Here is a 27,770-nt window from a genome sequence, read left to right on the forward strand (position 1 = left end):
GTTCGGCCCCTTTAACCCTCAGAAGGCCAAGCGGCAAGATCCCTCCTCCGGGCCCCTGGAGCAGTGGACTCGGCGTGCATTCAGCCCGCCTGCGGGTTGCGTTGGGTTGCGAAACGTGGCTCTCTGTCCACAGGCTGTTCCTGCCAGGGACGCAGGAGGTCACAGGAGCTTCAAGAAGCCAGCCCAGGACACTGAAGCCTAAGGAGTGGGGAAACTACAGTGCAGTCTTGTATACGTCTACTCAGACAGAAGCCCCATTGAGTGCAGCGGAGCTTACTCCCGGGTCAGTGTGTATAGCAACCTTCCTCAACCTAGCGCCTTCCAGATCTTTTGGACTACCATTCCCATCCAGCACCACTGACCATGCTAGCCGGGGCTGATGGGAGGTGCAGTCCAAAACGCAAGGTGGTGAAGGCTTGTGTACAGGATTGCAGCCCTAGTTCTTATGGGAAATAGACATTTAGGAAAATTATACCGCCCTTCTGATGGGCGAAGGGATTGGAAAGAAGAATTAAAATAGTGTATATAAATGGAGGGGACTAGAAGGCAAAGGCAGTGTTGCTGGAGAATTTGGCGGGGAAGGAACTAGAAAGATAGAAAGGTTTTCTGGCTCCCAGTTGTTTTAACCACACACACACACACACACACACAAAATGTTGAAGTCTTATGTGCCCATACAAATGGGACATGCTAAAACAAATGACAGTACTTGCCCTAAATCTATGGTGTGACCACTCTTATCTAAGGGGAGATATAAGCAGTGTGAAACCTGATTCTTGATTTAATTGTCTGTGAGCCTCATCAGTTTGCCCTCTGTGGAATGGGCACTTTGTTGTGCAACATGTGATCAAATATGAGGTTTGGTATTTAGAGGTCAAAGCCAACCTCTGCCTTGGACTTAGTTTTTTGGTCAAGACATTTGTCCTTTGTGACTAGCAAGGCCACTGTGGCAGCCATTTTCTGGTGGTGCCCACAACAGTTTGTCATACTTCCAAATGTGCACAGGCCCTGTCAAAATCGGGGACTCCACTGCATTATATTCATATTTATTACATGTATATAATACCACAAAAGCTGGCTGGGAGCTGTCGGAAGAGGGACAGAGAGCTGCATTTCTACATTGGGTAAAGAGTCGTTGTTCCTCTTGCAGCTCACTTGGTTTCTATGCTGGGTGCAGAGGAGATATGGGGCACTCGATTGCTCTACCAGACTCCCTTCCCTGCATGCAATTCCTGATTGCCTATGGCTATGGGCTAGTGCTTCAATCCTAGGCTGTTGATATCCCACCCTTCCTTTTAGGGAGCCATCCCTTGGGTGCACGGCTGTTCTTTATCACACCAGAAGCTATGTTGGAGCCAATATGGCTGACAGCTGAGCCTGAGGGAAACCTTGTTACTTTGGGGCCAAGAGGCCTGACCCTGATTGGTGCTTGCAGTTACTGGACTAAAAAAAAAACCTTGAATTGCCGGCTCAATTCAAAAGCAAATAGCCAGTGTTTCAAGGAAGCATGATGTAGTAGTAATGGGGGACTTCAATTTCCCTGGTATTTGTTGGGAGACAAATTCTGCAAAACATGGCCCCTCCAGGAAATTCCTGACTTGTGTGGCGGATAACTTCCAGAAAGTAGAGGAAAGAACTAGAGGATCGGCTATCTTTGACTTGATCCTAACCAACAGAGATGACTTAGTGGATAAAGTAGCAGTTATAGGAACTCTGGGGGAAAGCGACCATGTTATACTTGAGTTCTTGGTTCTAAGGGAAGCAAAAGCCGAGTGTAGTCAAATGTGTACCCTGGATTTTAGGAAAGCTGATTTTAATAAACTCATAATAATGATCAGGAAGGTCCCATGGCAAGCGACTCTAACGAGAAAAGGAGTCCAAGATGGGTGGGAGCTTTTCAAAAAGGAAATTCTCAAGGCACAATTACAAACTATTCCAACAAGAAGAAAAGGTGGAAGACAACAGAAGAAGCCAATGTGGCTTCACAAAAAGCTTAGAGATGACCTGAAAACAAAAAAGGACACATATAGGAAGTGGAAAGAAGGCCAAGTAACAAAGGAAGAGTACAGGCAGGTAGCACAGAATTGCAGGGATGGCGTCAAGAAGGCTAAAGTTGAGAACGAGCTGTGGTTAGCAAGGGATGCTAAAAACAACAAAAAGGCTTTCTTCAGCTACGTGCATAGTAAAAGACAGAGGAAAGAAATGGTTGTCCAGCTATTAAATAAGGATGGCAAAATGATAACAGATGACAAAGAAAAGGCAGAGGTGCTCAATTCCTACTTTGGTTCAGTCTTCTCCCAAAAGAGGGTCTATGACCCCCCTGGCAAAGGCGAAGTACAGGCTGAAGGGGCAGGATTGCAGCTTGAGATCGATAGGCATATGGTCAAGGAACACCTAATTACTTTGAATGAGTTCAAATCTCCAGGGCCAGAACTGCATCCTAGAGTAATAAAGGAACTGGCAGAAGAACTCTCAGAACCACTGTCTATTCTCTTTGAGAAATCATGGAGGATGGGTGAAGTGCCAGATGACTGGAGGAGGGATAGTGTTGTCCCTATCTTCCAAAAGGGTAAAAAGGAGGAACCTGGGAACTACAGACCAGTCAGTCTGACATCAATCCCTGGGAAAATTCTGGAGCAGATGATCAAGCAATCCATCTGTAAGCACCTTGAAAACAATGCCGTGATTACTCAAAGCCAACATGGATTTGTCAGGAACAAGTCCTGCCAGACGAATCTGATCTCATTTTTGATCAAGTAACCTCCCTTGTGGACCGTGGGAATGCTGTAGACATAATATACCTCGACTTCAGCAAAGCTTTCAACAAAGTGCCCCATGATGTCCTGATGAGCAAACTAGCTCAAAGTGGGCTAAATGAAACAACAGTCCAGTGGATCCACAGTTGGCTACAGAATCTGACTCAAAGAGTGCTTATCAATGGGATCTTCTCAAACTGGGGAAAGGTAATAAGTGGGGTACCACAGGGCTCAGTCCTGGGCCCAGTGCTCTTCAGCATTTTTATTAATGACTTGGAGGAGGAGGTGCAGGGAATGCTGATTAAATTTGCAGATGACACAAACTTGGGCGGGATAGCTAATACTTTGGAAGACAGAAACAAAATTCAAAGTGATCTGGATAGACTGGAGCGCTGGGCAGAAAATAACACAATGACATTTAATAGGGATAAATGCCAAGTTCTGCACCTAGGAAAAAGAAACCCAATGCACAGTTACAAGATGGGGGATACTACAGGCAAGAAGGATCTTGGAATAGTTGTCGATCACAAGCTGAATATGAGCCAACAATGTGATGTGGCTGCAAAAAAGGCAAATGCTCTTTTGGGCTGCATTAAGAGAAGCATAGCTTCCAAATCCCGGGAAGTACTAGTTCCCCTCTACTCAGCACTGGTTAGGCCTCATCTGGAGTACTGTGTCCAGTTCTGGGCACCACAGTTTAAGAAGGATGCAGACAAACTGGAGAGGGTTCAGAGGAGGGCAACAAAGATCATCAGGGGACTGGAAACAAAGCCCTGTGAGGAGAGACTGAAAGAACTGGGCATGTTTAGCCTTGAGAAGAGAAGACTGAGAGGAGATATGATAGCGCTCTTCAAGTACTTGAAAGGTTGTCACAGAGAGGAAGGCCAGGATCTCTTCTCGATCATCCCAGAGTGCAGGACACGGAATAATGGGCTCAAGTTACAGGACGCCAGATTCTGGCTGAGCATCAGGAAAAACGTTCTGATTGTTAGAGGAATACGACAATGGAGCCAATGACCTAGGGAGGTGGTGGGCTCTCCCACACTGGAGGCGTTCAAGACAAGGCTGGACAGCCATCTGTCAGGGATGCTCTGACTTGGATTCCTGCATTTGAGCAGGGGGTTGGACTCGATGGCCTTGTAGGCCCCTTCCAACCCTACCATTCTATGATTCTATGATTCAGGCTCTAAAATTACCTCACTGCAGCACTGCTGGAGACTTAACATTAACTGGCTATCTTTTCTCTTTTAACAGGGGAGGAAATGGATCAAGGAAAAGCAGTGTGTGTTCAATCTGAAGTTGAAGGCAGGAAAATTGACACTCCTCTGCTTGTTAGAGGGGCTGGGGAGGGCACGTGTTTCAACATTATGATCCATCCATGAAATTCACTCATACAGGAACATTGGTATGATTACTCTATGGAGCAATTTGTGACCTCTGACTAACTGTACCTTTTCAGTCTGTGAGTTCTGTCAATAGTCTGCATTGTAGGCCTGGGGTGCAGGGTTCTGCTATGGGTCAGAACTTTAGCAGTGGTCAGGTTAGGTCAGATTTCTCAGGGAAGCAACATGGGAAGAGATCAGCATCACAGAAAGCCCCAAGCGGTGCTGTGGCTGGAGGCCAGACAGGGTGGCTTGTACCTTGCTCCAGCAAGGAGCTGAGCAAGACTGAGCCTTAAGTAGCTCCCCTCCGCGCTGATTGATTGTATCTTAAAAGGGCCTGAGTTGTTTTAACAGCCTCAGGCTGCAACCATGTGGGAGTGACTTTTTTTACACCAACTAGGCCTGTTAGAGGAATCAGGGCTCTTGCAAAGGGTGTGGGGGGGGGGAATCTGCTCTTTAGAAGGGTGCCTTTTCTTTCTAATATGGCAACTGACTCTTATATGGCCCTGCCCTAATGGAGAGAAGTCCACCAACTGGAGGGCCATGGTAACCAAGAGATATCTTAGAGGTGTACAAAATGATGCATGGTGTGGAGAATGTGGATAGGGAGACATTTTTCTCCCTGTCTCAAAAGAGAACACGGGGTCATCCCATGAAGCTGACTCAGAGAGATTCAGGACAGATAAAAGAAAGTAACAACTGTGTTCTGCAGCACAGAATCCATCAGAAAACCCTGGCAGCATTTTTGATTTAGAATGATGCTGAGCATGCATGTCATAATTTTGACAGCAGTTGCTGCCGCAGGAAAACCTTAATGATTTTTACCTGCAACTGAGAACCACACCAAACCAATGAAAGCCGCCCTTCCTCAATAAGCCAGAATAAAAGGCATCAGTAGTATTCCACAGAGTTTTAGAAAAAAATTCACATCATTTGCCCGCAGTTGGGAGTGATTTGCCCAAGCTTGGCCACAGTTGCGAAGAGCGATTGTGGCCAAGCTTGTCAAGAGGAGTAGGGTTTTATTACTGATGCCCCTTACCCATGATTCGTCTCAAGTCTGGGTTTGCGGTGTTCCTCAATAAGCCGGAATAAAATGCATCAGTAGTATTCCACAAAGTTTTTTAGAAATATCTATGATCTGCCTTTCCAAAAATTGGAGGGAAAAGGATGAATGTGTCAATTTAACACTTTTTAAAAAATATATATTTTTATTTATTTTATATAAATGAAATAAACAGTACCAAAATTACCAGCAACCTAATCAATGCTTCAATTTCCCAACAATACAATATTCTGATGAGGACACCACAATAACAAAAAGAGAAGAAAAAAGAGAGGGGAAAAAAAGGAGAAGGGAGGAGTAAAGGAAGTGAAGAAAAAAGAAGAAAATTATTTCCCCTTCCCCCCCCTCTCCCTCTCCCTCCCCCTTAAAGAACTGAGTTTAAACTCCAACACCCCCCAGCCTCCGATGTCATTCTATTTTAGAAATTATATCTATAACCTTAACAATCTTACAGTTTAATAAACAACCTTACATTTCTATATCATATCATCAATCTTATATCAAAGAAAGAGGTCTAGAATTCATTCCCAAAAGCCTATATTAGTAATAATAATAATAATAATAATAATATAGTATTATATAATAATAACATGTAATATAAACCTTCAACAATCAGTAATATATTTTATACTAGATATATTATCTATTTTAAAATAAAAGCAAGAACAAGCAAGAAAAGTAAAAAATGAAAGAGTGTAAGCAGATATATATATAATCATTTATCTTCTGAGTTAGCCTGGATCATGTAGACTAAACACAAACAGTTAACAAAGCTTGTTTAAAGATTACAATTCATGGGGTTGTAACAGAATTCTCATGCATTTTTACATTCAGCCATGCCTCCGCCATTTCATGATTTAGAAACTTCTTCATCTGACCTTCAGACACAATACAAAGAGTAGCAGGATATTTTAAGTAGTATTGTAAATTCATTTGTTTTGCCAGTTCTGTGCTTTGATAAATTGCTTCTTTTATTCGCCACCTCTTTGATGTAGTCTGGAAATAACATAACTTTAACTTGTTTCCAGGAAAGGCTTCCACCCTGTCTTGCCAAACGCAGGATATAATTCTTTGTGGAGACTTTTGCAAATTCAGCTATAATGGTGTAATCAGACCCTTTAGCATTTGGCATACGACATGCCTGCTCAATATCAAGTAAATAATCAGATAGGATAGGGAGTATCTAATGCAAAAGTGTATCCAAAAAAACAGGCAATTTTACATCATTAGGCAAATTTTTAATCCTAAAAATATGTACATTGGCTCTCTTCGTGAAGGCCTCCAGTTGAGAAATTCTATCAGAGGTATTTTTAAAACAAATTTGTCGTTTCATTTCCTGCCACACGGTCTTCAAGCTCATTAATTTTGTCTCCATTTTTTGCTGTGACACATTAATTAAATCTACAGCCCCTTGCAAGGTGGTGATGGAGTTTTGGATTAAATCCAACCTTTTGACTTGCTCCATAAATTGCGAAGATAAAGTCTTTATCAGCATAAATAATTTAGCTATATCTTCTATTCTCGACACTTTTGACACAGAGGGTTCGGGGGGAGTTGATGCCAACTCTTTTCTTCTCCTCGGCACAGACATATTTCTCTCAAACAGATCTTACAGGTCCTCAGATGTTCTCAGATATTGTTAACATTTCTTAAATCATCCCTCAGAAGTTGTTGATATTTCTTAAAGCATATATTATTATGGAGCACCTTAGCCCTGTTTTCTCCTATGAAATAGGAGTCTCAGAACAGCTTTTTGTGTTGGTAAAGCTCTGGGGAGATAATCCTGGAATCCAGTCCCCCCACTATCTCGAGGGGGGTACTTTTCTCCAAGATGTTATCCAGAGCTACTTGCCTTGCCCCCCCTTTCAATTCCATGGGGGAGATGAAAAGGTTTTTCAACCTTTTAAAAAGCTGTTTGAGAAAGCTCCCATGGAGAACCCGTGGGAAGCTACCAGAGCAACATTGGTTCCAACCGGAAGTCTCAATTGTACACACTTTTGAACTTGCCGTACCTGTGCCAGTTTTTAATCACACCGGTTTGAAATTCAGCACAATTGTAGACTTTAACTCTCTAAAGCCAAGGCTCACATTATTATTTCAACAGGTGTCATTTTTATAAGCAGTAGAATTCTGAGGATTATATTGCCGAATGCGCTTTTTCTACTTTCCTTAACCAAAGGAGCAATCCCTTCCTGCGTTAATGAAGCATTGTCTTGGTTTTGCTATGTGCATGTATGTATTCAACATTGGAGTATGTACTTTTTCTTAACTGTTTTACACAAACAAAATATTGAGTAAAGAAATGTGAAATGTACTTAACTAAGAAAATCAATCCCACCCCATATTCTGGGAATATTTCTGTCCTGCACATCATTATTTTTCACTATCTTGGATATAAGAGAAAAGACGGTTTATAGAAGGTTCTTTGTTCTCTTAAGAGTCAGCACATGGGGAGAGCAGTCCTACGCTCCCTAGACAGCATCTGGGGGACACAGGATGTTTTGATGTTCCAGCTGCGAGCTCAGAGACAGGGCTCCAACTTGGAGCCAGGAAACCATGTTCCCCACCTCCTCCCTCTCAGCCAGCGCAGAACCGCATTGGCTGCTGCTATGAGCTTGCGAACGTGAGTTTGTAGGGGGTGAAAGGAGGCGTTCCCAGGGATGGGGATGGGAGGCGACTGGGGATGTGAGGATAAGAGGTATCCCCAGCCTCCTACCCTTCCCCACGCCTCCGCTAGACAGGCAAAATTGCCCGTCTAGCTAGAATGCAGAGCAGGAGACATGTTGCGCCTCCCGCTCTACACTGGATACTGCTAAACCTCTGAGTTAGGAGGCTTACAAGTACCCAGGGTGGATCAGATTGGATTGTGCCCTAATAAACGCCTTGCTTGGCAGTGCTTTATATACTGTATCTCATACGTGGCACCTCCAAAGTGAAATATAGCTAGACTGTAAATCAATCTCATTCCATACTCAAAGTATTTCTATGGCTTCCCCCATATATGAGAAGTTATTCTGAGAAGATCAGGTTTTATTTTATTCCACATTGCGAGCAGCTTTACAATTTCTCCACTCTGTGATTACTTTCATGACAACGGAAAGTTACGTTGTTACTGAAGCTCTTTCCACACTCCAAGCAGTTATATATTATCACATCCATTAACATTATTACATTTATATCCAACCTTTTTCCCTCTTGCAAGGAAGCCAAAGCGGCTTACAGTCATCCTCCTCCCCATTTTGTCCTCACAACAACCCTGTGAGGAAGGTTAGGCTGAGAGTCGGTGAACGGCCTCAAGTCACCCAGCGAGCTTCATGCCCAAGTGGGGACTAGAACCCGGATCTGCCCAGGCCCAGTCCAACACTCTCACCAGTACCTCACACTGGCTCTCTTCATATGCTTTCTCCCCTGCGTGAGTTCTTTGATGAGAAGTGAGATTTCTCTTCCAACTGAAGCTCTTGCCACACTCCAAACAATGATATGGTTTCACCCCTGTGTGAGTTCTTTGATGAGAAGTGAGATTTATCTTCTGACGGAGGCTTTTTCCACACTCCAAGCATTTATAGGGTTTCTCCCCTGCATGAGTTCTTTGATGACAAGTGAGATTTATCTTCTGATTAAACCACTTTCCACACTCCAAGCATTTATAGGGTCTCTCCCCTGTGTGGGTTCTGACATGTTGAGTGAGATTTTTTTTCTCACTGAAACTCTTTCCACATTCCAAACAAAGATATTGTTTCTCCCCTGTGTGGGTTTTTTGATGAGAAATAAGATGTGCATTCTGACTGAAGCTCTTTCCACACTCTGAGCAATGATATGGTTTCTCCCCTGAATCGGTTCTTTGATGATCAGTTAAAGTTATCTTCCGATTGAAGCTCTTTCCACACTCCAAACATTTATGTGGTTTCATCAATGTGTGAATTTTGCAATGAGCTTTAATATTTGATTCAGAATTGAAAGCTTTCCTGTGCATATGGCACCTGTTCTTTTCCTGTCTTTTATGCATTTCTTCTGGGATTGTGAAATCATGGTAGCCATTGGCCTGAGAAGGAAAGGAATTATTTCTCATATTCTCATTTGCTTGAGTTTTCCATCTCTGCTGTTTACTATTTATACATTTGTCTCTTTTCAGTGACATCCCATGTAGTTCTCTCTTTTTCTCCGCTTCCCACCTGTCCGCTTCTGGAACAAGAAACTGGTAAAAGCCTGAGTTAGCAATAGAACCTCAAATAATGGAGTATCCTCAATTAATGATTTTGGTAAAAGGACTGGAAAACGTAGATGGGATGTAGTTCTTACCATGTGTTTAACTGCTTTTTTGACTGGCATTAACGGGTTGTTGGTATGGTACAATGCATTTGATTGGCCCATGGAGACCTGGATTCAGCGGTCAGTTGAGAAATTAAACGTACTGTGTGTTTCTGGGCCAGTTACCCTCTCTCAGCCTAGTCAGCCTCACAGACTTGCTATCAGCCTGCTTGCCAGTAAGGCAGGTAATGTGGATTCCAATAAAATTTGGCAATCACTGACACTGTCACTTTGAGAAATCCTTGCCTGCGCCAAGGCGGGAAAAGTAACAGCAGTGATCTTACCTAACAGCCCTGTAGGTCAGTTATGCAAGGTCAGATCTGCCATTAGCAAGCGAATCAAAAGTGTACATATACAGGAAGTGCGGCAAAGCCCAATGGTCTGTTGTGGTCAGAGAGAAGCAGATCACTTTTCCACCCCTCCACCCGAGCTAAGGAGGATGTAATTTGGCTGTCCGGGTGTCTCCGTGTGGTGCCAGACTGCAATTGGGGAGAAAGAGACGAAAGGGGAAGCAGATGGATTTGGTTTCTGTAAAACAAAGGCAGTTTGGTGTGCTGGCTGCGTCTCTAGAGACCTCCCTCTCTGGCTTCAGTACATCTGCTGTGTCAGACTTCTGGGATCCTGTGATGGGTCAGTATTATATTTGTGTTTATTGCAGCTCTCAGCTTTCCTGATGATGCAGACTGTTGTTTTCTAATATTTTGTACTGATTGTTGTTGTTCAGTCGTTCAGTCGTGTCCGACTCTTCGTGACCCCATGGACCATAGCACGCCAGGCCTTCCTGTCCTGCGCTCTCTCCCGGAGAGTACTGATACTTCCCCAGTATTACCTCCTTTATGGATTTTTGCTTAATGGAAAGGTAGGATTATAAATGTTTTAGTAATTATAAATAGACAAATCCTTGTAGACTGGAAAAAGGTATCTGGAGGTGAAATACACAATCAAACTCCACACAGCCCATGCTGGGGAGGCCTTCAACTATGCCTGGAAGATGTGCCTGTTCTGGGTTGCCTTTCCCTAATCCAGGTCTTGCTGCTGCTGCTTGTTTTTGACACTCTAAGCTGTCTTACCCCTTCATGGATCACTGCCTTGTTGTGGCAAAAGGGCTTGCGTAACTCAGTGAAGCCATAAGCTATGCCGTGCAGGGCCACCCAAGACGGACAGGTCATGGTGGAGAGTTCTGACAAAATGTGGTCCACTGGAGAAGGAAATGGCAACCCACTCCAGTATTCTTGCCAAGAAAACCCCATGGAACGTATCACAAGGCTAAAAGATGTGACGCCGGAAGATGAGCCCCTCAGGTCGGAAGGTGTCCGATATACTACTGGGGAAAAGCAGAAGGAATTTCCAAGTAGCGCCAGAAAGAGTGAAGCGGCTGGGCCAAAGCCGAAAGGACACTCAGCTGTGGATGTGTCTGGTGGTGAAAAGAAAGTCCGATGCTGTAAAGAACAATATTGTTTAGGAACCTGGAATGTAAGATCAAAGCATCAAGGTAAGCTGGAGGTGGTCAAACATGAGATGGCAAGATTGAACATCGACATCTTGGGAATCAGCGAACTAAAATGGACAAGCATGGGCGAATTTAATTCAGGTGACCATCATATCTACTACTGTGGGCAAGAATCCCTTAGAAGAAATGGAGTAGCACTCATAGTCAACAAAAGGGTGGGAAAAGCAGTACTGGGGTACAATCTCAAAAACGATAGAATGATCTCAGTACGAATCCAAGGCAAACCATTCAACATCACAGTAATTCAAGTCTATGCCCCAACCACTGAGGAAAGAAGGGAAGTGAAAAACTACTGTACAGTTGCTCTCATTTCACATGCCAGCAAGGTTATGCTCAAAATCCTACAAGCTAGGCTTCAGCAGTATGTGAACCGAGAACTACCGGAAGTACAAGCGGGTTTCGAAAAGCCAGAGATCAAATCGCCAACATTCGCTGGATCATGGAGAAAGCAAGAGAATTCCAGAAAAACGTCTATGTCTGCTTCATTGACTACGCTAAAGCCTTTGATTGGGTGGATCACAACAAACTCTGGCAAATTCTTAAAGAGATGGGAGTACCAGACCACCTTACCTGTCTCTTGAGAAACCTGTATGAGGGTCAAGAAGCAACAGTAAGAACCGGACATGGAACAACCGATTGGTTCAAAATTGGGAAAGGAGTACGACAAGGCTGTATATTGTTGCCTTGCTTATTTAATTTATATGCAGAGTACATCATGAGAAACGCTCATGATGTACTGGGTTGGATGAATCACAGGTCGGAATTAAGATTGCCGGGAGAATTATCAACAATCTCAGATACGCAGACGATACCACCCTAGTGGCAGAAAGCGAAGAGGATCTAAAGAGCGTCTTGTTGAGGGTGAAAGTGGAGAGTGCAAAAGCTGGTTTGAAACTCAGCATTAAAAAAACTAGGGATGGTGGAGAATTTCTCCCCGAATCTTCGGGGGGCCGAGCGCCAACGCATTTGGCCCCCCGAAATAGGCGGTGAAATTCTCCGCCCCCCCGCCCCCCCTGGGATGGGACTTACCTTTGCCGAATGTCCCTCTCGGCGGCGGGTCCCGGCGGCGGTTCGGCGGGCTTTCGGCGGGGGCGGCAGCCGGGCTTTCGACCAGCTGCCGCCGCCGCCATTACAGCTGAAGTAAACAAAAAACAAAAAAACCTGTGATAGGCTACGTAACGATTAACATAGCCTATCACGGCTAGATCTCCAAAGTCAGCCGTGATAGGCTACGTTAATCGTTACGTAGCCTATCACGGGTGACTTTGAAAAAAAAAGCGCGTACGAAAATGGCGGCCCCCATGGGGCATCGCCATTTGCGTTCCTTATTTGGTCCCTGTAGTCTACGTAAAGATTTACGTAAAGATTTACGTAGACTAGTGCGAAAATAAGGGCAACGCAAATAGCCATCTATTAAATAGTCCGTGGGGTCACGAAGAGTCCGACACGACTTAACGACTGAACAACAACAACAAGCTGTCTTAATGTGCCTTGTGAAAGATTTTGTGGCATTTTTGAGGCCCGTGCCTTTAAGCTGCTGTCTTAAAATAGTATTTCATCATTTGATGATTTTAATATCACTTAATGCATCCTATTTTCTTTTTGAACATCACCTTCTGAGCACTGTGCTCCAAAAAGCATCCTCAAAATACCGAAATACCAAAAATGGTAATATTATCTTCCTCAACATCATTGCATCTGGAACCCAACAAGATTAGGCAGGAAAACAAGGAGCCTTACCAAGAGAGGCCTCGATCCCATGCTTCTCCTCTGTGATTTGCCTGTGCAGGGCTCTCTGGTCAGGATCCAGCAGTGCCCACTCCTCCTCAGTGAAGCACACAGCAACCTCCTCAAAAGTCACAGAACCCTGGAGGAAAAAAGAAAACGTTTCCTTCTCAAGGATAGCATAAAGTGAGGTGGCTGGGCATTATACTGCAGGATTGAAACTTGCTTGCTGTGTGAACCAGTTGCTAGGGAACAGCAGCAAGAAACAGCTATGGCCCTCCTGTCTTGCTTGTGGGCTTCCAAGAGACATTGGGTCGGCCCCTGTGAGAAACAGGGTGGTGGACTAGATGGGCCTTTCTCTTGGTCCAGCAGGGCTCTCCATATGGTGTCCACTTTCGGGCTGTTCACACAACATGCTAATCAACACTGAGTGGTTGAGTGTGGGTTGTTGTTGTTGAACCATGGGTTGTTTGTTTAACCGTGGGTTAGCATGTGGTCTAAACCCAGGACATTTTCCACAGGGTGGCTTGTTAACTTCCCTGAAAATCCCAGCAACAAAGCATGGGTTCTCAAGGTGGCTTGTTCGAGAAAAATAAGCCACCCCGCATGGTTAACAAGCCACCCTGTGGAAATGTCCTGGGTTCAGAAAAAACACTAACCCACAGTTCAACAAACAACCCATGGTTCAACAACAACCTGCACTCAACCACTGAGTGTGGGTTAGCATGTTGTGCAAAGCCAGTCAGAGAGAGATATTCTGGCCCTAGGAGGTGAGCAGGGGACGGAGGCACCCAGGCTGCTCCCTGCCTGTCTCCCCAGTGATCTTTCCACCTACCTGATCTGGCTCTGCTCCATCACAAAGAAGAAGAGATGGCTGAGAACTCATTGCCGGCATCATTCTATCCCCTGCAAGAGACGAAGATGGTAGGAAGCTAGTACAACATGTTGGTCTCAGAGATTGATATTACAATAATAATAATAACAGCAATATTACTAATAATACTAATAACAATACTAATAACAATACTAATAACAATAATAATAATACAAATTTATATTGTGCTCTATATCAGAGCTTATTCCAATTAACCCAAAAACTTACAACACAATAATGTAAAAAGAGTCAATAATTACACATTCAATAAACTACTAATCAAAATTTTAACTACTTAGAATCATAGAATAGTAGGCCTGGAAGGGGCCTACAAGACCATCAAGTCCAACCGCCTGCTCAGTGCAGGAATCCAAGTCAGAGAATCCCTGACAGATGGCTGTCTGGCCTCATCTTGAATGCCTCCAGTGCGGGAGAGCCCACTACCTCCCTAGATAGGCTCCAGCCTATCAAGATCACTTTGAATTCTGTTTCTGCCATCCAGGGTATTAGCTATCCTGCCCAATTTTGTGTGATCTGCAAATTTGATCAGCATTCCCTGCACCTCCTCATCCAAATCATTAATAAAAATGTTGAAGAGCACTGGGCCCAGGACTGAGCCCTGCAGTACCCCTCTCGTTACCTCTCCCTAGGTCCCATTGATCAGCACTCTGAGTCTGATTCTGTAGCCAACTGTGGATCCACTTGATCATTGTTTCATCTAGCCCACTTTGAGCTAGTTTGCTAATCAGGATATCATGGGGCACTTTGTCAAAAGCTTTGCTGATCTCCACAGCATTCCCACAGTCCACCTCCACACTCCCTTGTCTTCCCCCCTGGGCCCGATCTCCCTAGGACATGAGGGCGAGCAAGGCGGGGGTTCCCTCTCTCAGCTCTTGTGGCTGCTCCACACTTGGAAAGGGCAGAGGACTAGGCCTAAACAGCGAGAGGAAAGAGAAGGAGCAGAGCTGGAAGGCTCAGGGGACTCCCTGATGGGTTGTGGGTCTCAACAGGTGCCTGACAAGCCCAGCTTCTGATTGTATTGCTGCTCTTTGCTGGACCTGAATCTGAATCTGATTGTATTGCTGCTCTTTGCTGGACCTGAGTTGGGGGAAAGGCTACCGGCTTCTCAGAGCTGTTGATGCAGGGCAGGTGAGCCTGTCTTTTCCAGGGGGAGCCACCCTCCCCTCTGAAAGAAGAGGGGCAGGCCCCCGATGGCGCTGTTCCCACTCTTGCTCCTGGGAAGCGGCGCAGGGAGTGCCTTTTCCCCCAGCAGGTGTGTGAAGAAATGCCCTGTATGTAACGGTTGTTGTTTTGTACTGTTTATTCTGTATGGCCTCTGTGAGGCTATGCTGTATCTGAGTAGGCCTGAGGCCTTGTTTTGCTACTGTCAAAGGCCTGTGCAAAGGCAACTACTAGTTGCTTAATGATGTTCTGAACAGCTGTGGCCTGGATACTCAGTTATTCTTTCTCTGTGTGGTGACCTTATGTGGCTGGTGAAGCTCAGCAGTAGGGAGCAGGGGGCTGTGTTATGCCAGGAGGCTGCCCTAAGATCTTGTCAGGAGGAGGTTAAACAAGCAGGCAGTAAAAACCGAGATGAACTGTTTGGCAGCCAGAAATACAACAGGAGGAGCTTTGGTGTCACAGGAAGATTGCACCCAAGAGCTGGGCCTGGGTGTGAGTGTGTTTGGCTGGGGTGAAGGTTTAGGGTAGGGGCCGCCAAGTTTTTGGGACCCATGGGCACATTTAGGAATTTGCAAAACTGCTGTGGGCACCACCACAAAAGGGCTCCCATGGAGGACGTGGCTAGTCACATAATGCCACGGGGGCCTGGCTAGTCGAAAGTGAACTAAAGAGGGGCAGGGGAGAGAAATACTGAGGTTAGCAGAGAGGGGGAAATAGCAAGGCAATGGGGGAGAGGGGAAAGAAAGAGCACGGCTGGAAGCTAGGAACTGGGACAGGACAGTAAGCTAAAGAGGAGGGGGGAATAGTGAGGCAAGAGGCTGGGAGGGAGGTGGAAACAGCAACGTAGAGGGAGAGAGAGGGGAAGGCGAGAGGCTAGAAAGGGAGAGAAAGAAGATTGCCCTAACGTTTTCCAAGGTTTTTCTTCAAACGTTTTTTGTGAAGGGGGCAGGGAAGGGAGCGCTTTGTGGGCACCACAGCAGGTCCGGGGGTGCCACAGTGCCTACGGGCATTGTATTGGGGACCTCTGGTTTAGGGAATTTGGTCTTTAAACCTAAAGTAACCCCTTATGTACAAGATATCCCTTTAATAAATTGTTTAAGAGTTCATCTTACCTCTAGTACTGGTGCCCATCTCATGCCTAAGCAGCTACTACAGGATTTTAAAATATTCTAACAGAATTGGTGGCAGCAGAAAAGGGTAGGTAGGCTTGCAGAACTCTGAATTATAGTGGCAGAGTTCCTCAAGCCCTGAAATATAAGCATTTGCTGTAAATAAGAAACGCCATAAATGGGATTACCTAGGGAAGGGGCAGTTTCCCCATAGTGGTTGTAGTGAATAGTGGGAAATCCACCATAAGGTACCTCTGATAAGATGGCTGCAACCTCTCATGGAGGACTCAGACCTGGTCTAAATCATCCCTGCTCCAATAACCTCTGCATTGCATTATCAAAACTTTTTTGATGTAGGACTGCCTGTAAATATACTCCAGAAATGCCTGACCCTGCACAATGAACTGTCCAGAGAACAGGTGACACTTCAGTTAAGTCAATGGGACTGTGCAAAGATCCGCTGGGGGTTGCTGCTCCATCCCCTGCTGTCATGGCCAAAGAAGGGGCCTGGCCTCAGCAGAGGTGCAAGAGATCCCGCTGCCTGAGGCGGGAGGATACATGCTGCTACTGCTGCAGCTGCAGTCACTGCTGCAACACAGCAGTAGCAGCAACCTAATTCTCCCCCATCCCCAACAAGAGATTGCAGCCGCTCCAGAGAGGCACCCAGGCTCGAATGCCATGCTTTAAGGAGTCCTTCCACTATGAGTTGGCCCTGGAGGTGGCCCATACAGGCAGACTCCAGGGCCACCTCAAATGCCAGTTTGAGGAAGAGCCCCTCAAAGCGTGGCATTCAGGCCTAGGCACCTCGCTGCAGAGGCTGCCTGCCCGATTTCTCAGCGGAAGGACTCTCCCAGAAAAAGAGATCAGGTGGGTTGCCTCGCCAGAGAGGCCGCCTGCCCACCCCATCTCTCGCTCTGGTAGTCCCCAGAACAATTGATCGGGAAGGCAGCCTTGCTGGACATTAATGACAGGCCTGATAGTTACCTTTAAAAGCTCTTACCAGCCAGCAGCCAGCTTTTCTCATGAAACATCCACTACCGCCTTATTTTCTTGCAAATCAGGCAAGGATAGGAAATGTGCTTTATTTAAAACATGTATATGCTACCTTTCGTCCTTTGTAGGATTTCCGAGCAGTGTGTAATCACATTACAAATACAACAATAAAAAAGCAGAAGTATCCCTAAGGGCGCTATCCTGTGCATGTTTGGAAAGAAATCAGTCCTAGAACTCCCAGCATGGCTGGATAGGAGATGCTGGGAATTGTACGACTTACGTCTGTGCAAACATGCATAGGATTGGAACCTAAATCAAACAAAAAAGTACAACTTAAAATGTATGGACAAATAAGAACACCTTATAGCAAAAACATTACAATGGAGGTACCAGGTGACCCTGTTTCAGGGAGAGCATCCTGTAACAAGGATGACATGGCTGAGAAACCCCTTTCATCTGATGCCAGATGCCTCTAATAAAGGAGGAATGTGGAGAAAATGTGAGAGACATGATAGAGGTGTACAAAATTATGCATGGTGTGGAGAATGTGGACAGGGAGGCTTTTTTCTCCCCCTCGCATAATACTAGAACCTGAGGTCATCCCATGAAGCTGATTGGTGAGAGATTCAGCATAGATAAAGGGAAGTACTTCTTCACACAGTGTATAATTAAATCATGGAATTCGCTACTGTAAGATCTAGTGATGGCCACCAATTTGGATGGCTTTAAAAGGGGCTTAGACAAATTCCTGGAGAATGCTAATGTCACAAATCATGCTTGCTTACAAATTAGCTTCCATACACCCACACTTCCCCTTGGTCTTTCCAGCCCACATCCAGATGGGGAGGATGGAGTGGTCAGGGCCAGCAAAGATGCCCCAGGTTGTCCTGGTCCTATATTAAGCATCTGAGCCTTACTGTAAAGCTACAAGAATCCTCCTGTGTGTTGATGCATGTGATTGATGATGTTGCCAGTAATGAGAAAAGTTAAAGCAATTTTTCAAAAGAATACACCCACACGTTTTTATGAGGCAATGTGGGGGTGGGAAACATCTTGATTTTGAGCAGGAATGGGTTGCGTAATTATTGCTATTACACCACATTTATAGGCCAGTGCCGTTTCCCCTCTAAAAGGTGCTCACTGGAACTTATGTAGAATATGAAGTTAGATAATGGAACTCACAAAATTATCCCACACACCTGTTTTGTTGTGGGAGGACTGAATTTGAGGGAAAAGATTAGTGAACTGGAAGGGGGTGCTTAACCCTTCCACTTATTGCTGTTTAGTTTCACTTGTGACAAATCTAGATAACCAGGTAACCATTCCCACTCAATTTCCCCCATGGCAAAGTGTCACCAGGAATGCAAGTTTTTACTGATTTCTGTTATTAAGCACAAAGAGTTTTAGTTTTGAAACAACTCTGAGACTAAGCTGTTGTCTTTTCTGTCCTTCAGATTTTATGTTTCCTCTTAATACAGTTGAAATATCAACATATAACTAAATCTAAAAATCTGTATCTCCAGATCTCAAAGCCACATTTCTAGCTCCAAAAAATGGCTGTGAAACAACAGACATAAGATGCAGTTGATACGTCAATGACAAATCAATCATCTCAAAATAGTTATATTTGTGTTTTGGCCTAGGACACCGGATGTTTCCTATTTCAAGCATTCCTCCCTGGGCTGATAACATTCCTAGTTTATGGATGTTATTGCTCGTGACCCAATGCCATTGTGACTCCCTTGATTCACGTGGTCTGTTTTTTTAAATACAGGTTTTAGTATAAGCATACAAAGTACAATATGGTTGAGAATACAACCCTACAACTTCCATCATTCTGATCCTAGAATGTCCATCATCAGCTATTCATCACTCTACATTGTGGCACAGATGTTTCCCAAAATGTTAAGTATCACAACAAGATTCCCACGGGAGAAATATTTTACTCTCAGCCTAAGAGGCCCGGTTTGTGGGATTGGTTGCTGGAATGAAATCATAGAATCCAGATGCAGAATATCCTTTGATGCATTTGATCATGGAATCCCCTAACTGCTTAGCTAGGTCAGGCCGGGCAATATGGGTCCCAATATCTGCCACAAACTGGAGCACCTGCCAAAAACTGGAGCATTAGAATGCAGCTAAATGCATTCATTAAGAAAAAGAAAGTTGAACACACACACGCAAACCTTTCAGTCAAGCAAAGCAAAGACATACTTACAACTCTTGCAGTTATATGCTTACCACTCACACCATGCTAAACCAGTAAAGGAAGGATCTTCTCTCACTGGCAAAGGGAACCTGTTCACAATACAGGACCTCCAGAGAGGCCCTGTAACCAGGAGGAACCTTGAGTTCCATTACGCATGGACTTAAATTCTCTTCCAAGCTTGATGACCTCCTCCTTATTACATATTCTAAAATCTTTACATCTATTGGTTCACATCACATTTTAGGTCCATTCTTCCCAGAAAGTCTAACCTTTTCCCCAAAAGTTCCTTCCTATCCCTGACATATATTGTTTACTCCAAACTGAGCCTTAGTTCTCCTTTTATGTGGTCAATATAAGAAAGCCTTAACTCTGGTCTTAAACAAGCAGGAGTTTGATCATTAAATATATATTGGCTGAAGGTGCACAGAGACAGTAAATTGGAGGCTAATGCCTTAACAGACATGGCCCATGATAAGTGCTGATGTTGTGCAGTGTCACAACTTGTGCTTGATTACAACTTAGGCCCTCCCCCAATGCACCCCCAATTGTCCATATTCTTGCAGGCCCAATCCAGATGCTGGTCCTGCATTGCCTTATGAAGCTTCTGAGTCTTTGTTTTGCAAGAGGAATCCTCCTGTAAGTTGAGGCAGGCCTGCTTGTTGCATAGATCAGTAGCTGTCATGCAATAACAGTCTTGTCTGACCTTGGGCTGTCACATTTCATAACAAAATAGGCACTGCACAGAGAATCCATTAGATTACTACTGTAACATAGAATCAGTCAAAAAAACAATGCTGGCAACATTCTAGGTTCAGAATGATACTGGGCCATGCATGACATAACTTTGAAAACAGTTCCTGCCCTAGGCTTTAATGGGACAGGAAAACCTTAATAACCTTTGACCTCCTGCTTAGAACCTCACCAAACCAATGAAATATACCCATCCTCAGTAAGCCGGAACCAATGCATCAATCGTTTTTAGCAAACATGGAAAAACTCTATTATCTGCCCTTCCAAAAATTGGAGTAAAAAGAATAAATGTGTCAGTTGGAAGCACCTTTGAACTTGTTGCACCTGTGCCAATTTTTATCATGCCAATTTGACATTTCAAACAGAACTCAAAAGCCAAGGCTCAAATTATTAGCTCAAGAGGTGTCATTGTTACAGGCAATACAATTTTAAGGCTTCTCATGAAGGAATATTTTTTCTACTTTCCTTAACAAAAGAATCAATCTCTTCCACCTTTAATTAAGCATTGCCTTAGTTTTCCTACTTGAACCTATTTATGCAATATCAGAGTATCTATTTTTTCTTCTTGGCATTTCACAAAAATAACTAAAATATTTCTTAAAGAAATCTGAAATGCACATGACAGAGAAATTCAGTCTCACCCTGTATAATGGGAATATTTATGACCTGCATGTCATTATTTTTCACTATGTACTGATAAAAGAGAAAAGATTGTTTATTGAAGTTTCTTTGTTGTCTTAGCTTCAGCACATCAATAGACTGCTTAGTTGTATATTCCTTACACAGTGTATCTTTTATGTGGGTAGAACAATGTGAAATATGGATTGATTGTGAGTGACTCTCCTTCCATAGTCCAAGTATTTCTATGGTTTACCCCCAGTGTGATTTCTTTCATGGGAAGTGAGAATTCTGCTCTTATTGAAGCTCTTCCCACACTCGAAGCATTTACATGGGTTCTCTCCAGTATGATTTCTTTTATAAGAATGGAGATATGACTTCTGAGTAAAGCTCTTTCCACGCTCAAATCAATTATACGGTTTCTCCCCTGTGTGAGTTCTTTGATGAGAAGTGAGATGTGTCTTCTGACTGAAACTCTTTTCACACGCCAGACATTTATATGGTTTCTCCCCTGTGTGAGTTCTTTGATGAGTAGTGAGATTTATCTTCACACGGAAGCTTTTTCCACATTCCAAACAATGATATGGTTTCTGCCCTGTGTGAGTTCTTTGATGAGAAGTAAGAGTTATCTTCCGACTGAAGCTCTTTCCACACTCCAAACAATGATATGGTTTCTCCCCAGTGTGAGTTCTTTGATGAGAAGTGAGATTTATCTTCTCACTGAAGTTCTTTCCACATGCCAAACAATGATATGGTTTCTCCCCTGTGTGGGTTCTTTGATGAGACATGAGAGTACTCTTCCAGCTGAAGCTCTTTCCACACTCCAAACAGTTATATGGTTTCTCTCCCGTGTGGGTTCTTTGATGAGTAGTGAGATTTATCTTCACACGGAAGCTCTTTCCACATTCCAAACAATGATATGGTTTCTCCCCCGTGTGAGTTCTTTGATGAGAAGTAAGAGTTATCTTCTGACTGAAGCTCTTTCCACACTCCAAACAATGATATGGTTTCTCCCCTGTGTGAGTTCTTTGATGAGAAGTGAGATTTATCTTCACACGGAAGTTCTTTCCACATGCCAAACAATGATATGGTTTCTCCCCTGTGTGAGTTCTTTGATGAGAAGTGAGATAACTCTTTGCACTGAAGCTCTTTCCACACTCCAGACAATGATATGGTTTCTCTCCTGTGTGGGTTCTTTGATGAGAAGTCAGATTTCTCTTGCAGCTGAAGCTCTTTCCACACTCCAAACAATGATACGGTTTCTCCCCTGTGTGAGTTCTCTGATGACAACAGAGATCTCTTCTGTCACTGAAGCCCTTTCCACACTCCAAACAATGATATGGTTCCTCCCCCGAGTGGGTTCTCTGATGACAACGGAGAGCTCTTCTTTCAGGGAAGATCTTTTCACACACCAAGCATTTATACGGTTTCTCCCCTGTGTGAATTCTTTGATGTGAAGCGAGATGGGTCTTCCAAATGAAGCTCTTTCCACACTCCAAGCATTTATGCAGTTTCTTTAACGTACGGGTCTTGCAATGAGCTTTATTGTTCGATTCAGAATTGAAAGTTTTCCTGCCCACATGCCACCTCTTCCTTTCCTGTCTTTTATGCATTTCTTCCTGGATTATGGTATTGTTGTAGCCATTGCTCTGAGAAGCAAAGGAATTATTCCTCCTATTCTGATTTACTTCAGTTTTCCTTCTCTGCTCTTTGCTATTTCTACATCTGTCTTTCTTTGATGACATCCCACATGGTTCTCTCTCATTCTCCATTTTACACCTGTCAACTTCTGGAATGAAGACAAGAAATGGGTAAAAGCCTGAGTTAGCAATAGAACCACAAATAATTGAACACTCTCAATTAATGAGTTTGATAAAAGGAAGGACTGGAAAGACTGAAATGAGATGCAGTTCTTTCCACATGTTCAACTGTCTCTGTTGACTGCCATTAACTGAATGTTGGTGTGGGACAATACAGTTGACTGGGTGCTGCTGCCTCCCTAGAAACCTCCCTCTGTGGCTTCAGGACAGCTGATCTGTCAGGCTACTGAGACTGTATGATGGGTCACTTCTTTGTTTGTATTTATGGCCGCTTTAAATGTTTCCTGATGATTTCATAAGTGGATGCTGATTGTTTTGATGCTGTTGTGGTTTTCTAACATTTGATATTGATGCCTCACCAGTATTAGCTCCTGTGTGGATTGTTGTTTAATGCAAAGGCAGAATTCGAAAGGCCTTAGTAAATGAAAACAAATCCTGGCAGACTGGAAGAAGGGGCCTAGAGGTGCTGAAATATGCAGTCTAACTCCACATGGCCCTGCAGGGCAGGCCTTCAACTATGGCTGGCAAATGTGCCTGTTCTGGGCTGCCTTTTCCGAATCAGTCGTTTGCTGCTGGTGATTTTGGGGAGCTATCTTAAAAGTGTCTGTGAAAATCTTTTGGGCATGTTGGAGGACCTGTGCCTTTAAGCTGCAGTCTTAGAACACTGTACAATCCTTTGCTTTTAATATAACTTGATATCTTATTTTCGTTTTGAAGATCACCTTCACAGGCCGATTTCCTAAAAGTCAGGCCCAAAATACCAAAAATGGAAATATTATCTTCCTCACCATTATTGCATTTGAAACCTGACAGCAAACTTAAACAAGAAAGCAAGGAGCCTTACGGAGAGAGGCCACAATCCCACAGTTTTCCTCCAGGATTTGTCTGTGCAGGGCTCTCTGGTCAGGATCCAGCAGTGCCCACTCCTCCTCAGTGAAGCACACAGCAACCTCCTCAAAAGTCACCAGACCCTGGTGGAAAAAAGGAAACGTTTCTTTCTCAAGGACAACATGACGAAAGGTAGCTGGGCATTATACTGCTGAATTGAAACTTGCTTGGGGTGAAAACCAGTTGTGGGGGGCTCAACAGCAAGAAATGGCTATCCCCCTTCAGTCCTGTTCGTGGGCTTCCCAAGTGGCATTGGTCAGTCACTGTTAGAAACAGGACGCTGAACTAGATGGCCTTTGGTACCATCCAGCAGGGCTCTCCTTAGGATCTTAGCTTTACCTAAGCAGAAGGAAAGAGGTGAATTCTGGCCCTGGGAGTTGTGCAGGGGACAGAGACACCCTGGCTGCTCCCTGCCTGTCTCCCCAGTGATACTTCCACTTACCTGATCCGGTTGCACTCCATCATAATGAAAAAGAGATGGCTGAGTATATATTGCCGGTGTCATTCCAGCGCCTGCGGGAAAAAGAGATGATGGGATGTCAGTAGAATATCCTTAGCGATGAAGATTACACTCCTAAAAACACTTGCTAGGCAGTAAGCCCCTTTGAACTCAGTAGGACTTTGTTCCCACTACAATGGATAGATTTCCACTGGAAGTGGTGGAAGTCTAAGTACAGCTGGACATTACTTGTTTGCTTTTTGAGCAACCAGGTGGGTAAAAATGTGTGTTTCCCCTTTGGGCCCTCGGCCACAAATTGATCTGTTGGTTTCCATGAATAAGATCTCCAAGTGTTGAAATTTAAACATAGTTCTGAATTGTGGAAAACGCTGCAGACAAGTGTTTTCCCCGAAAAAGACTTGGAGGAGGTGGGGTGAGGAATAAAAGTGGCCCAAGGATCTCTTCCACCCTCCAGGGAGTGAGCCCAAGTTGAAATACATCCACCCCCAAATTAATCCTTACCCTGCAAGGTGGCACATCCGTCACCCTCCTGCCTGATCCCCCTTTTGGGGGGACTCTGTCTGATATCTGATGGAGCCTTCTCTGCTGCAGAGAAATCAGGGACCACTTCTGCAAATGGACTCTGTACCTGAAGCAGCAATGAGGATGGAAGACATGGAATGATGGGAAGGATTAGAAAAGGAGTGAGAGAGGCAAAACTGCTGGGGGCAAGGTATGGGACATCTCTCCTCTGGTGATTTCCAGAATGGGTTGAGCAATTTGTAGAGAGTTTTAGGATATCCCCCCTCCTATTCCTGACCCGTTGGATGAAATGCTCTCACCTGCTGCTCTTCCTGTGTCTTGTCCTCTGCCTGGCTCAGGAGGAAGCCTTCTGCCAGGGCCACTGCCTGGGAACTGGTCTCTGCTCCACATTCTCTGACCCAGCTCGCCATGTCCCCTGGCAGGATGGTGACGAACTGTTCCAGGATTACCAGGTCCAGAATTTGGTTTTTTGTGCATCGCTCTGGTTTCAGCCACTGGAGGGCAAGTTCATGGAGTTGATTGCAAACATTTCGGGGCCCTTTAGCTGTCTGGTAGCAGAACTGCCTGAAACGCTGGAGCTGCACATCTGAGCTGACCATGTCCTCACCCTGGATCTTCTGCACTGTTATTTCCCAGAATTCCCCAATACCACTAGTCTGAATGGCATCAGGGTCTCTTTGGGCTTCAGGGCCAGCTGGGTCTTGCTTGCCCATCTTTGTTCCGTGTTCCAAGGAAGCCTCCAAGGAGGCAAAATACCCTCCTCCCTCTTCTGTATCTAGGCAAAGATTCTTGTACGAGGCAGTGATACTAAGGCTCTGTAAAAACAGGACATGGTTAAAGAATTATTATACTGTCAGGACAAGATGAAATGTGCAGCTCTCCAGCTACTAAGCAGGTCTTGTCCCACAAGACTGAAGGAGAAAGTGGAGACTTGGGAAGGATCCTCAACCTGAGAGCCACAGACCTAAGTCCTTCACGTGCTTGAGAATCGGAAGGTGTTGCATATCGTCTCCTCCCTGCCTCCACCACCAGATCCATCCCTAACTATTCATCTCCTTTGAAGTACATTCCCTCTTTTGGCCCACCCTTGAGGCCAGAAATTTTGTGCCCCACAGGAAATGGGATTCACTGGTTGTATTGTGCTGAGGTGTGTTTTTTTCCTGTTCAGGATTTTTAACACCTTTTTTTCACTCTCTTTAATTCCCCCCTCCCCCCCATTTATTTATTTATTATCAGCCTTCTCCTATTTCTCAAAAGGACTCCTCTCCAGCCGCCTCTCTCTTAAGACTGGCGTCACCAGGTTGCCCCAAGATCTTCTGCTGCCTTTAACAAAACGCACAAGCACCTCTCCTCTCTGCACGCCCCCCCCCCAGTAAAATGTCAATAATAATTTAAATAACTACAACAATTACTGCCCTTTCAGGTGTCTCCAAATCAAACTCCAAGTTTAATCAGTGAATCAGTCTGATAAGCAGACTCAACATTGCAGTTCACCTCAAAATCTCCCCACCCCCATTTGCCAAATCAAACGGGCTTTCTGGTCTGCTGAAAGGAGGAAAGAGTGAAGCTCCCTGATATTGTGCGGGGAGTTCCAAGCTGCAGAGGCCGCCTCCCTACGGGGTAAAATGGAGGAAGGTCCAGCTCCCCTCCATAATGCATCATCAGATTCCCCTCTGACACGCTGGGGACTGAATCTGGGTAGCTCCTCACCCCCTCCTCTCCTGCATTCTGTGTCTCAAGCCCTCCCCTACAGGACATTCAAAAGGTCACAAGTCACTGAAACCTAAAGGGGTGGGGGGCAACTACAGTGCGATCTTATATGCGTCAACTCAGATGTAAGCCCCACTGAGTTCAATGGAGCTTACTCCCAGGTCAGTGTGTATACAGCCTTCCCCAACCTGGTGCCCTCCAGATCTTTTAGACTAAAGTTCCCATCATCCAGCACCACTCACCATACTAGCCGGTGCTGATGCGGGTTGAATTCCAAAACATCTGAAGGACACAACTTTGGGGAAGGCTGCTGTACAGGATCACAGCCCTAGTTCTTATGGGAAACAGAAACCTAGGAAGACTCTACTGAGCTTCTGATTGGCTAAGGGATTGGGAGGGAGGTTTAAAATAGTGTATAGAAGTGGAGGGGACAACAAGCAGGCAAAGGCAGTGTTGCTGCAGAATTTGGGAGAGAAGGAGCTAGAAAGGGACCCTGACTTCCACTTGTTGATTTCTTTGGTTTCTTCTAAGAATCCGGCCAAGAGGAGAACCTGGGGGCATCTCAGCCACAGGCAGAAATGCACTAGAGGGCCCACAGAGGCAGAGGGGGGAAGAAGTGCCCGATTAACGGCAGCGCTGATGTCAATCAGCGCGTAGTAGTATAATCAATGAATCGGTCTGATTAATCGACTCAGCACTGCAGTTCTCCTTTAACCCCTCCACCCCGACCACGAGGCCCAAGAGGATGAATCAAAGAAGCTCCCAGAGGTTCTGGGTGAATCCTACATTTTTCAGCTGCACTTATTCCCATGGGGTGAGGGCTCGGCTTGCACTTTTCGGCCCTCCAACACCACCCCTAGTCAGCAGAGCCCCCCCATCTTTGCTCTGTATGGAATTGGGGCATCGCCCCACTGGCGGTTCCCCACCCCCTCCCAGCCTCCATGTCCCACCCCCTGCCCTGCAGCCCGGGGCCTCCCCTTCACCCAAACAGACAATGTGCGGGGGCTCAGCTGATCTCACCCAGGAGGCGCCCATGCAGCACCTGCGGGAAGCTCCAAGCCCTCTTTCCTCTGGAGGAAGAAGGCGGGACAGGAAGGGCCTGGGGGGCGCATTTCCTGTGGCGGACACGGCGCCCCGTCCTCCCCAAGTCCCCTTCCTCTCTAGGAATCTAGTTCGGCCCCTTTAACCCTCAGAAGGCCAAGCGGCAAGATCCCTCCTCCGGGCCCCTGGAGCAGTGGACTCGGCGTGCATTCAGCCCGCCTGCGGGTTGCGTTGGGTTGCGAAACGTGGCTCTCTGTCCACAGGCTGTTCCTGCCAGGGACGCAGGAGGTCACAGGAGCTTCAAGAAGCCAGCCCAGGACACTGAAGCCTAAGGAGTGGGGAAACTACAGTGCAGTCTTGTATACGTCTACTCAGACAGAAGCCCCATTGAGTGCAGCGGAGCTTACTCCCGGGTCAGTGTGTATAGCAACCTTCCTCAACCTAGCGCCTTCCAGATCTTTTGGACTACCATTCCCATCCAGCACCACTGACCATGCTAGCCGGGGCTGCTGGGAGGTGCAGTCCAAAACGCAAGGTGGTGAAGGCTTGTGTACAGGATTGCAGCCCTAGTTCTTATGGGAAATAGACATTTAGGAAAATTATACCGCCCTTCTGATGGGCGAAGGGATTGGAAAGAAGAATTAAAATAGTGTATATAAATGGAGGGGACTAGAAGGCAAAGGCAGTGTTGCTGGAGAATTTGGCGGGGAAGGAACTAGAAAGATAGAAAGGTTTTCTGGCTCCCAGTTGTTTTAACCACACACACACACACACACACACACTGTTGAAGTCTTATGTGCCCATACAAATGGGACATGCTAAAACAAATGACAGTACTTGCCCTAAATCT

General features: G+C 45.2%; 1 protein-coding gene across 1 annotated transcript; it reads right to left on the reverse strand.

The window, feature by feature from the left end:
- Positions 1-80: 80 nt before the first annotated feature.
- On the reverse strand, positions 81-26,951 carry LOC146355919 (uncharacterized). Its single transcript, XM_084829979.1, is given in 8 exon segments — positions 81-140; positions 8,572-9,101; positions 20,727-22,268; positions 23,144-23,270; positions 23,630-23,700; positions 24,149-24,275; positions 24,469-24,984; positions 26,900-26,951. Coding segments are annotated over 8 exon segments (2,988 nt in total). The 5' UTR covers positions 26,915-26,951.
- Positions 26,952-27,770: the final 819 nt, after the last annotated feature.

The sequence above is a fragment of the Heloderma suspectum genome, chromosome 2 (genome assembly GCF_057233095.1).
Source record: "Heloderma suspectum isolate Gila_16-S chromosome 2, 16-S_ref, whole genome shotgun sequence".
In the NCBI taxonomy this organism is placed as follows: domain Eukaryota; kingdom Metazoa; phylum Chordata; class Lepidosauria; order Squamata; family Helodermatidae; genus Heloderma; species Heloderma suspectum.